Consider the following 12083-nt stretch of genomic DNA (forward strand, 5'->3'; position numbering starts at 1 on the left):
GGGACTCAAACAGGCCTGCAAGTGGTCACAGGATGCCAATTGGAGCTGTAAGCCAGACACTGTGTTTTGTAGATAGTCCAGTATAGTGTAGTGAGTCTCGTTAGTGCTGGGTTCGTAGGACAGGAGGTTGAGATAGAGATCTGGCAGGTTGTCTGACATGCACTGTCTGACAACCCAGGAAACATTTACAGACAATTTTGATGATACTCTCCTCCCACCTCTCTCCCTGCCCTGCATAGTTTCCGTTTTCCTCATTTATCCATTGTGCTGCCTTCGGGTCACATGACCCAAAGGTTCATAACGAACCATCGTTGTGTTTACACAATTTTACCCAATACAAAAACAAATCATTTTCTTTTAACCTTTGCAATGTGGGGGGTCTGAGACAGCCCAACAGTTAAAAGAAAATGCTTCACTTTGGATTTGTATGCGGTAAAGTTGTCAAAATACGACGGTGGGTCAGAATGACAAAGATAACCCAAGGGTTAATCCCTTCCCTTCATCCCTCTTCCTCTCTCGGTTTCCTGATAAGAAATCAGCCGACTACGACCATCCCAGTATTTTCTTCCGCCCTGCAATTTACTCCCAATTATCATCATTTCTTGTCTGTCTGTCTTTGTGATAACGCGAGCCAGTTCCCGCCAACCTTTCTCTCCTGCTCTCTCCTCTCTCTCTCTCGCCTACTTACTGTAGTCTCTCTCCTTTCATTGGTTTGATGCAACTTAACTTGAAAACCTTGGATCCTTCTCCACTCTGACTTTCTCGTTCACTCACAAAACGCACGGAAAGACTCGAAAGCTACACAAACTGTTCCCCTTTTTTTTTATTGTAGTTCTCATAAAGAAACTGTAACGATAAAAACAACAAGGTGGTAACCATAAAATAGTTCAACTTTTAAAACAACAAAAACGTTAGACTGTAAGAAATTAACTTAGGTTGTCAGTCTCAAAGACATCCCATGTCTCTGAACATGTGGAGCTATTGCATGTTCTTATCTGAGCAAAACCAAACCAAAAGGGAAACGCCTCAGGAACAAGTCACCTAGAAACCAATCAGGAATGTAGAGGTGCAAGATGGTACGTGACCAGAGTGGGAGGGGATAACCAATCATCGGATAGTGTTAAGTCACATGGGTTCTCTGGTGAGGAAGGGGGGTGGGGTGGGGGTGGGGGTGTCAGGGTAGAGCACTGAAGGACCAAACAGTGTTATTATTCTACAACATAATCAGAACTTCATAGTTAATAACAGTCTCTCTGGTAAAACATAAACACACTGAGGGTCTGGATCTGTCTACAGTAGAGATGCACATTAGAATACCCTGCCACCCATCCAAGCACACACACACACGCAAACACGCACGCCCGCACGCGTACACACAAACACACGCACACGCACGCCCGCGTACACACACACACACACTCTTGTTGCACAGATCCGGACATACAAAGGAAATGGGATTGAACATCCATGGTTTTAACCTCCACATGATTACACATGACCCCAGCAATGTCTACATTTCAGCAAAACGCTCCACGACCCATACTCAAAAGAATTATTCCTGTTTCTATTCTAGTTTTAGCGCGCGCACACACACACCTGACCCTGCGATAGAGACAGAACAGGCCAGCCACACAGGGGGAGGACCTGCTGTTTCCACAGGAGGGACAGAGGACCGTGTCTCTGAGTCCAGAGTGTCTTTCCAGTGATGAGGAGCCAGTACGGAGGGGGATCTGTTGAGCCTAGGGGGAGGGGGGGTGTAGGTGACTGGGCTGGGCTTTAATAGGGGTGGGCGGGGCTACAGAGGTAGACATATCGTACGGTGCTGTACAAGGTAAGGGTCTGGGGGCACAACTAGTGCTACATGGGATGAAACGGGGAGTAGGTACATCTGAGTAACATCGGACGGGGCTGGACCGGGTCAGCGTGGCACCTGCATCTGCTGTGCGGCCTGTGATTGGCTCTGGCCTGTGACCTCCGGGCCGCGGCTGGCCAATCGGCTGAGGATGTTCCTCTCGGACATCTGCAGCCGCACGGCAACGGGAGGTATCCTGGCGATGGTTGCCGGGAGGCGTGTGACGTCAGCCTTCATGTCGCTAAGGAGCTCTTCGAGCTGTTTGAGCACTGGAGGACAAAGAAACAACATCATCATCATCATCAACACAGACCATTCTCCACATATAAGGTTAAGGTAAGGTAAACATTATTATCCAACAAGGAGGAAATGTATGTGGTCACACTCGTCTCGTTCAAAACACAGGAGATACACTAACAAACATAAACTGAATCGCTCGACACATCAAAAGAAGAGAACTTTTCGGCCATCGTCATGGTGACCTTTACCCTTGTGCAGCACGGCATTGGCGGGCTTGTTGCCGGACATGGACTCTTTGCTGAGGTGCTGGTGGGACTCGGCCAGGCACTCCACCTCGCTGAAGCGCGTGTTGAGGGCCATGGAGGGGTGGGCGGGGTCCTCGGACATGTTGAGGTAGGCTGCCCGGCGCAGCTGCTCCTCTATCACCAGGGCCTGCTCCAGGAGCTGCACACACAGGGGGGAGAGAGACATAGACACAGAGAGAGAGAGAGAGAGAGAGAGAGAGAGAGACAGAGAGAGAGAGAGAGACACACAGAGAGACAGAGAGAGAGAGAGAGAGACACACAGAGAGACAGAGAGAGAGAGAGAGAGAGAGAGAGAGAGAGAGAGAGAGAGAGAGAGACACAGAGAGACAGAGAGAGAGAGAGAGAGAGAGAGAGACAGACAGACGGAGAGAGAGACAGAGAGAGAGAGACAGAGAGAGACAGACAGACGGAGAGAGAGACAGAGAGAGAGAGACAGAGACAGACAGACGGAGAGAGAGACAGAGAGACAGAGAGAGACAGACAGACGGAGAGAGAGACAGAGAGAGAGAGACAGAGAGACAGACAGACAGAGAGAGACAAACAGAGAGAGCAGGAGACAGAAACCGAGAACGACAAAGAGGGAGTCAGAAAAGGAAAGTGAAAAGGGGAAAGAGTGACTTGATGGTTGCCTTAAGGGATGGAAGACACACGTTTCAAAGGTCGGCCTGTGTTGCACTGGCCCAAAACATATTTCTACATGACACACTGGCAAAGGAGACGGGACTCCCCCCTGTTGACGTTTGTTCCTGTGCAGACAGACAGACGTGGACCCTCCCCAGACAGACGTGGACCCTCCCCAGACAGACGTGGACCCTCCCCAGCAGTCGTACCTTGAACCTGCGGGCCAGGAACTTGTTCTTGATCTCCAGGAAGTTCCCCCGGCTCATCTCCCCTTTGAAGGGCTCGTTGAGGATGGCGTACTTCACGTCGTTCTGCACATCCTGCCAGCGTGCGTACCCATGTCTGAGGAGGCGCTGGGGTCAAAGGTCAGAACAGCCATGATAGAAAAGGAGGGGGGGGTCCTCGTTAGAGAAGCCTGGAGATGAGCCTGTTCGAGGGACTCGCTCAGCCATAACATTGTGTTGGTGCTTCTATTCTATTAAAAAATTAAAATGAACAATTATTCATAAGTATGCAGTGGCATAACGACATCTCTGACGTTGATAACAAACCAAACCGTTTCAAAATCGGTTGAAAATTGAGCAAGTTATGGTAATTTAAAAAGTACATGTAGCATCAACACAATGTTATGGGTGAGCGAGTTGACTGTAGCAAGATGGCCACCATGTGCGGACGTTCGACTCCGTTGTCCGGCAACGCGGACGAGACATCTACCCTTTATATATATATATATATCTATGGTCTGACCCACGTTGCTGAAGAGCTACCCTCCCCCACGGTTTTCCTTCAGCCTCGGTTGCAAACAACCGCTTGTCCACCAGCTAAGTATAACAATCAGGTGGATTATGATTGGAGCTAAAACCAACAGGCTGGTCGGTCTCACGGAACAAGGCTAAACAATCTTACACCACACACTGACCCTTGGCCAGTGGACTGGCCGTAAAATGTGACACGTGTGTCCTGGTGTAGCCACTCCCTGCACACGCGTGCGTGCGTGCGTTACGTTGCTTGTTCATTCGTCTTCAGTAGAGAATGTAAGACAGGGGGGGGGGGTGAGAGGGCAGTGTGTGCTCCTGTGTAAGGGCTCGTGTGTGAAGGTCAGGCAGCGACAAGCCTTCTCATCCAAGGGAAGGATACTGTATGATGCCAGCCAGCAGCCAGTAGTCATGACGACGGTGCCAGATCTCAAAGGTCTTTTTGGTGACTGTGGCCGCCCTCTCCTCGTTCTGCCACAGAGAGTGAAGTTCTGGAGAGAGAGAGAGAGAGAGAGAGAGCGAGCGAGAGAGCGAGAGAACACAAGGTATGAATACAGCTGCCATAAACCCAAAACAATCAAACTTGAATGGCTGGCCCAGGTGTTCCCCTGTTTCAGCCGGACACCTGTGTGAGCCTGACACACAGGTACTGGAGATCAAACAAGCAAACAACAACAAGTGTGTGTGTGTGCGCGTGCGTGCGTGCAAGCGCACGCGTGTACCTGTGAAACCTCCGTCTGCGATGTTGAACATGAACCTCTGCTTGGTCGCTTTCTTCTTCTCCTCACTGATGTTGACGGTGGCTCCGCCCTCTCTGGCGTTCTCTCCGTTCGCTAGCTTGCTGGACTCCTCCGTCTTCACCCCGTCCTTCTCCTCCTTTTGTTCTGCAGCGAGACAACGGAGTTAAGGCCTTCTGAGACTGTGTGAAAGAGTACGAGAGTGTGTGTGTGTGTGTCTACCTTTCTTTTGTTCAGCAGGGGGACTGGTGTCCATCTTTTCCTCTTTGCTCTCTTCCACTGAAATACAGACATCACCGCTTACATCAATCACAAGGATAAAGAAGGAGGACTTCTAAAAAATGTGACACGCTGACCCTCAAGACTGACCTTTGCCCTCCGACCCCGCCGTACCCTCTGAGCCTTCACCCTTGTCCTCCGCTGCCTCTGAAGGGTTCTCTCTGTGGGCCTCGCCCACGCCGGCCTTCTTCTCCGGCTCCTCCTTCACTGCAGGGGAGTCTCCGGCGCTCTCCTTCTTCTCCGGCTCCTCCTTCACTGCAGGGGAGTCTCCGGCGCTCTCCTTCTTCTCCGGCTCCTCCTTCACTGCAGGGGAGTCTCCGGCGCTCTCCTTCTTCTCCGGCGACGGAGACTTTTCCGACTCGTCCGGGATTTCGATAATCTGATCAGAAGAGAAGGTGGGGTACATCAGATTTGAAATGAGAGAAGTGTGTGTGTGTGTGTGTGTGTGTGTGTGTGGTCTCTGAAAGGAGGATCTTACCTCTGGATCATCTGACTTGTTTCCTCTGGCCTCCTTGTCTCCCTCTGCTTCCTTCCTCACCTCTGCATCCTTGAGGTCCTCAGCCTTGCTGAGCTCCTCTGTGAGACCAGCAGAGAGAGAGGGGGAGAGAGAGAGACATCGAGACAGACACACACAGAGATAACGTAAATGAAACAAAGGAGAACGGTCATACAGGTCAGATCAAGTATTTGCTGGCTTTTCATGCCAGCAACTGCATGGTGTGTGTGTGTACCTGGGGCGGGGGGGTGTACCTGGGGTGTGTGTGTGTACCTGGGGCGGGGGGGTGTACCTGGGGTGGGGGTGTGTACCTGGGGTGGGGGTGTGTACCTGGGGTGGGGGTGTGTACCTGGGGTGTGTGTGTGTGTGTGTGTGTACCTGGGGCGGGGGGGGTGTACCTGGGGTGTTGGGCTGTGTGTCTGCAGGGGTGTGTGTGTGTGTACCTGGGGCGGGGGGGTGTACCTGGGGTGTGTGTGTGTACCTGGGGCGGGGGGGTGTACCTGGGGTGTGTGTGTGTGTACCTGGGGCGGGGGGGTTTACCTGGGGTGGGGGTGTGTACCTGGGGTGGGGGTGTGTACCTGGGGTGGGGGTGTGTACCTGGGGTGTGTGTGTGTGTGTGTGTGTACCTGGGGCGGGGGGGGTGTACCTGGGGTGTTGGGCTGTGTGTCTGCAGGGGTGTGTGTGTGTGTACCTGGGGCGGGGGTGTTGGGCTGTGTGTCTGCGGGGGGTGTGTGTGTGTGTGTACCTGGGGCGGGGGTGTTGGGCTGTGTGTCTGCGGGGGTCCCAGTAGAGGGGGTCTTGGGGTCTTCTCCTGCAGCCAGCGCCGCTGCCCTCTTGGTCTCCTCCAGCTCCATCATCCAGGGCATGGACCACTGGCCGTTCACATGCTCAAACTCCTGCACCTGTCGGCCCCATCCACCAATCAGAACTCAGAACGGAGAGGATGGTGACCAGCGTGCGCTGCCCGTCATGTTGACGACGACCTACCTTCTTCCTGATCAGCGACATCACGCCGATGCGCGTGAGCACATGTTGCCGCGACAACCCTTCGCGGGGAACGCCGTCGGCAAAGGTCTCCGCTCCGTCGGCCCCGGGCTCGCAGAGGTGCCGCATGAAGAGAGAGACGTAGGCCCTGGGGAGGGCGGGGGAGAGGGTGAGGGGGGGAGAGAGTGGGGGAGGGGGGAGAAAAGGGGGAGAGGGTGGGGGAGGGGGGAGAGAGTGGGGGAGGGGGGAGAGAGTGGGGGAGGGGAGAGAGTGGGGGAGGGGGGAGAGAGTGGCGGAGGGGGGAGAAAAGGGGGAGAGAGATTTGTGTTATGCAGACATCAGCATAGTTCTTCGTAATCACTTGTGTGCAAAAATAAATAACCTTTGCATTGAACCTTTAGTTCACGGTGCAGCAGCCCCCCCCCCCACACACACCCCCCCACCCACCCACAACTCACTTGAACTCTTTCTCAGACTTCCCTCGCAGGTCTCTGACGAGCCACTGGGTGGTGAAGGCATCCTGCGGGGGCATCCCATAACGCATCACTGCGTTCAGGAAGGCCTTCCTCTGGCGCGCGTTGAAACCCAGCACCTGCAGGGGGGGCGTGTCACACGCTCGATAAGCAACACAACCTGGAAAAAGGTTAAAGGTCGGACTTTTGGAGGCTGGGGAGGAAAAGGCTCCCGGGCTGCAGACTGACCTCGATGTTGCCGCCCACTCTGGCCAGCAGGGGGGGCAGTGGCTTGTCCCTGTCGTTCCTGAGACCCTTACGGTTGGGTCTGCGGGCGTTAGCTGAAGAGATAGGGGGGGGGGGCAGTTTTGAGTGACTAAATGGTCTGTAGATTATCTCTCTGACGCACACTTTCTCCTCTGGTTAGTGGTTATACCAGGGCTCTCCAGTCTCACGCATTTGCAGTGAAACTCACACATTTCAACCGTTTCTCACACACTCACGCAACAACTTGTATTTCTTACGCTGAGAAATAATGAGATAAGCTGTCCCGCTATATACAGTTAATGGACGAGGCGCAGGCATAAGGAGGTAAGTGTTCTGCCGAGTTGAAAGCTGTCTCAAGTTATACAGTTAAATGCCCCCACCCCCTCTCCAGGATTTTAGTACCCAAACGTTGACTGGTGTGGTAATCTCACGCCAAACTTTTGATTAAACTTAAGAGCCCTGGTTATACAGCCCCTTACCTTCGGAACGTTCATCAAAGTCCTCATCTCCCTCCTCCGAAGCCACTGAGTAGTCTGATTGGTTGTCGGACTGATCCTCTTGCCAATCTGAGTAGTTGATGCGAGGAGAAATGGTGACAGACACATCGGTTAGCCAATCAGAAAGCAACACGGAATTCGGATACAAACGGAGAAGGGAAGGTGACAAGTCCTGCCATGGAACTCCAGTCGAAAAGTAAGGATGCTCATAATGTGCTCTAACCGTGTAACCGTTAACTGACAATACGAATGTTTACCGGTTTAAATTATCGGTTAAACAGTGTTGCCAATTTAGCAACAATGTCGCTAGATTGAGCACGTTTTAACATTCTGTAGTGACAAAAAAAAAGTTGTGAGTAGCTCAAATCTAGCGACTTCGGCAATCTCCGTTTTCGTTGTTGCGCAGCAGCAAAACAACTGTGATTGAACTTCCGTGTTGTTTTAGCCGCCAATCATGTAGGTACAGCCAGCGCTCTGGTATTCAATATGTTTTCGTTTTGTTAATCTGTTTGGTTCTGCTGTTGTTTATGATGTGCAGAACCCTACATCTCAAAAGGTAATAGGAAAGTAATCAACTGCGAGTGGAGGAGTCTGGATATTAATAATTATATCGATCTAGTGTTCAGCCTGGTTGTTTTTGTCTCTCCGAGTCCTTTTAAGGATGAGAGATACGGCTTGCCTTGTAGCATGCACTGCCACAGGTACAGACTGAGGTGAGACACAATAACACACCAACACAGTGTCCGCACCACATGACCTCCCTACCGTCCACACACTGTACAAGACTATGAACAGAGTTTCCAACATACACAGACAAACACGCATACACACCACCACTACACCTCGCCCTCCTCCCTCCGCCCTCCCCCCTCCCCCCTCCCCCCTCACACACACACTATCCCACAACAAAATAACCTAATCTACCAACACACACACACAGAGAGTAGGTAATAAGGTTGCATTGTGCGTTGTTCTGTACCCCGTCTACTACCTCGGTCCTCCTGGGAGCCATCGTTGTAGTTGACGGGCTTGCGTGTCCGCTTGCCCTTGCCCAGGTTGCGGGCCAGGTCTTCCTGCTGCTGCTCGTAGTGGTGCCGCAGAAGCTTCTCCCAGTAGTCTGGGTCCACGCTCTCCTCCTGCTTGATCACCTCGCGCTGCACCTCCTCCTCCTGGACCACACACACACACACACACACACAGGCTGTAGGCACGCAGTAAACATCCTCAAATGGAATGGGATCGCTAGATAAATCTTGGATGCAAACAGGCTCTCACACATACAGTTTGAACTACGATCTAGAGTGATGTCCCACCAACCAACCAATCAACACCACCCCCTCTCCCTCCATCCCATCCCAGTCTCTTCCTCCTCCTCGCACGCCCCCAGACGCACCTCTTCCTCCTCGTCTTTGACCACGTACTGGGCCACCTTGAAGGAGCTGAGGTACTCGTTCATGCTCTGGATCTCCGTGTCCTCTGTGGCGCTCTGATCCCGGTCCAGCAGGCGGTCGATGGCCTTGTCGTCATAGTGGATCACGCTGCTGTCATCCTCCTTGTTGTCACCTGGGGGAGGGAGGGAGGGGTCAACATCTTCATTGTCTGCGGTAAACGATGACCTATAAACACCTGATGAGAGCGTTGACCAGGTCTAACTAACCTTCCCCCAGCTCGTCCTTGAAGAGCTCCTCGGTGCCGAACTTGAGGATGTCGTCCAGCTCCTGTTTGGACATGGATCCGGTCTTGGAGCCCAGGCCGGGCCTCACCACCAGGTGGGTCAGCATCATCTTCTTCTTGGCCACCTGGGTGATGCGCTCCTCCACCGACGCCTTGGTGACGAAGCGGTAGATCATCACCTTCTTGTTCTGGCCAATACGATGGGCTCTGCTGAACGCCTGGGAGGAGGAGGGGGGGGGGGGGGGGGGAGAATTGATGGAAAAACGAGCGATTGGGTGAGTAAGGAAGAGAGGGAGAAAGAGGTGGATGGAGGGAGTTGAAGAATGTTTTTATGGGTTTAAAACACACACAGTTACTGCATTTCCTGTTGAGGTTCACTGCATACCTGGATGTCGTTGTGAGGGTTCCAATCTGAGTCATAGATGACGACGGTGTCGGCGGTTGCCAGGTTGATGCCCAAACCCCCCGCTCTGGTGGAGAGGAGGAAGGCAAACTGAGGAGCACCAGGAGCTGTGGGGAAGAAAAAAAAATATTTATTTGAACAAAATGTATATGAACAAGGATAAGACACAAGCAGGTGGTGTGTGTGTGTGTGTGCACAAGCCTCACCGTTAAAGCGGTCGATAGCTTCCTGCCTCATCCCCCCGGTCACCCCTCCATCGATCCTCTCGTACTTGTAACCCTCGTTCTCCAGGAAATCCTCCAACAGATCCAGCATCTTTGTCATCTGATAGGAAAGGAGAGATTAACCAGGATGTATTGGTGTGTGTGTGTGTGTGTGTCTGCGAAAGAGGATAAGGGTCACAGCAATTCGATAGAAGAGCCTGGGATAGTTCTAGGGAGTCAGGTGGCTGAGCGGTTAGGGAATCTGGCTAGTAATCAGAAGATTGCCGGTTCGATTCCCGGCCGTGCCAAATGACGTTGTGTCCTTGGGCAAGGCACTTCACCCTACTTGCCTCGGGGGGAATGTCCCTGTACTTACTGTAAGTCGCTCTGGATAAGAGCGTCTGCTAAATGACTAAATGTCAATTTCTGTGTGTGTTTGTGTAGCTGAGAGAAGCGTGAGAGGTGTGTGTGTGTACCTGAGAGAACACGAGCACCCTGTGGCCTCCTTCCTTCAGTTTCTTCATCATCTTCTGCAGCAGCGTCAGTTTCCCAGAGGCCTTTGTGAGAGCGCTGCCCTCATACATTCCGTTCGGAATCTTTGGCGCCTCCTGCAACCGATAAAAACACCCATTTACTAAGACGCACAACCTCAGAATGAACGTCCCTCTCCTAACAAATATGGTATGGCTCGTTATGAGCCAGTGAAGGTGGTCGGGTCGTACCATCGCAGCTCCGGGGAAGAGGTAGGGGTGGTTGCAGCATTTCTTGAGGTCCATCACCACGTTGAGCAGAGAGACTTGGTTCCCTCCTCCGCGGGTGTTTAGGGCCTCGAAGTTGCGCGTCAGAATGAACTTGTAGTACTTCCTGGCTCACGCCAAACAAGAAGATGCACGTTAAGGAGGCGCAAAAAGATGCCTTTGTGGTTAAGCATAGGTAGTACAGATGTACTGCATTAGAGAGGTGAGGGAAGGAACAGGTTAAGGAGGGAGGCGGGGGAGGAACAGATGGAGGAGGAGGAGGAAAGACACACCTGGAACATTGAGCGTCCCGAGTCACACGTCTCTGCCCCCCCCCCGGTCACTCACTTCTGCATGGGGCTGAGCTCCACGCGGACGATGAGCTCCGTCTTGGAGGGCATGTGCTTGAAGACGTCCGCCTTCAGCCTCCTCAGCATGTGAGGCCCCAGCATCTCATGGAGTTTCTTGATCTGGTCCTCCTTGGCGATGTCCGCAAACTCCTCCAGGAAGCCCTCCAGGTTACTGTGGCGACGGGGGAGGGGAGGACGTATGCATGTGTTTAAGTATGTTCATGGTTGGCATGAACATTGATGACTATGGCTGCTGTGCGCTGTGTGATTTAAGTGTCATGCTGATATACCAGCTTCCTACACCCTCTCCCACACACACACACAGTGAGTCTGTGGAGTGTACTGACTTGAATCTCTCCGGGGTGAGAAAGTTGAGAAGGTGGAAGAGCTCTTCTAGATTGTTCTGCAGAGGAGTGCCGGTCAACAGCAGCTTGTGCTGCAGGGGGTAGTTATTCAGCACACGGAAGAACTGCACAGGGGAGATGAGAGATAGAGGAGAGAGAGAAACATTTAAACATGCAAGGAAATGATACATCTCCTTGCGGATCGATTCAAATCGATTTCAAGGTATGCATCTCGCTTTCAGAATCGTGTTTAACAGTTAACAGATCGGTGTGTCTGCGTTTTGTAGTCTGCTCAGAGTGTTTGAGTCGAACAGACACGAGTCTAACTGGGTCGTCTCACTGATGCGAGTCTAACAGGAGTGTCTCACCTTGGACTGGTTGTTCTTGAGCCTGTGAGCCTCGTCCACCACCAGGCAGGCCCAGTCTATGGAGCCCAGGATGGCCTGGTCGATGGTGATGAGCTCATACGACGTCAGCAGCACGTGGAACTTGACCGTCGAGTCTTTCTGCAGGGCGGATGGAGGGAGGGAGGGCGTTAGCAGGTGTGGAAGCCACCCCTGAGGACTGCACATGCTCCCTCTAACACCACTGATTGGTTTTCGTTTTACTGTCAAACCTTTCGATTTATCCGTTGCCGTCAGGATGTGAAGTTTATTTCAGCGAGATATGACAAAAAGGGTGTCTCTACATCGCCTACTCTGGCTTTAACCTACAGTCCTCCGTTCTAGCGGTCCCCGTCGCCCGCTCCTCCTCCCATCATCCCCTCATCCTCCTCCTCCCCTCATCCCCTCATCCTCCTCCTCCCCTCATCCTCCTCCTCCTCCCCTCATCCCCTCCTCCTCCTCCTCCTCCCCCCCCCCTCCTCCTCCTCCCCCTCCCGTCCTCCT

The 12083-nt window shown here is 52.7% G+C and overlaps 1 protein-coding gene across 1 annotated transcript; it reads right to left on the reverse strand.

Annotated features, from left to right (window-relative positions):
- Nucleotides 1–799: 799 nt before the first annotated feature.
- Nucleotides 800–11768, reverse strand: LOC134015801 (chromodomain-helicase-DNA-binding protein 4-like). Its single transcript, XM_062455327.1, has 23 exons — nt 11565–11768; nt 11200–11321; nt 10851–11024; nt 10488–10629; nt 10242–10373; nt 9769–9886; nt 9545–9669; nt 9143–9377; nt 8879–9048; nt 8477–8654; nt 7468–7554; nt 6971–7062; nt 6728–6861; nt 6273–6417; nt 6031–6187; nt 5268–5365; nt 4880–5168; nt 4733–4789; nt 4496–4657; nt 4156–4264; nt 3228–3360; nt 2341–2536; nt 800–2121 (listed from the first exon to the last, which is right to left on the reverse strand). Exons 1-23 carry the CDS (start codon nt 11766–11768, stop codon nt 1919–1921), a joined length of 3462 nt encoding a protein of 1153 aa, XP_062311311.1. The 3' UTR covers nt 800–1918.
- Between the last annotated feature and the right edge of the window lie 315 nt (nt 11769–12083).

Source organism: Osmerus eperlanus, unplaced genomic scaffold, assembly GCF_963692335.1.
Source record: "Osmerus eperlanus unplaced genomic scaffold, fOsmEpe2.1 SCAFFOLD_825, whole genome shotgun sequence".
Lineage (NCBI taxonomy): Eukaryota > Metazoa > Chordata > Actinopteri > Osmeriformes > Osmeridae > Osmerus > Osmerus eperlanus.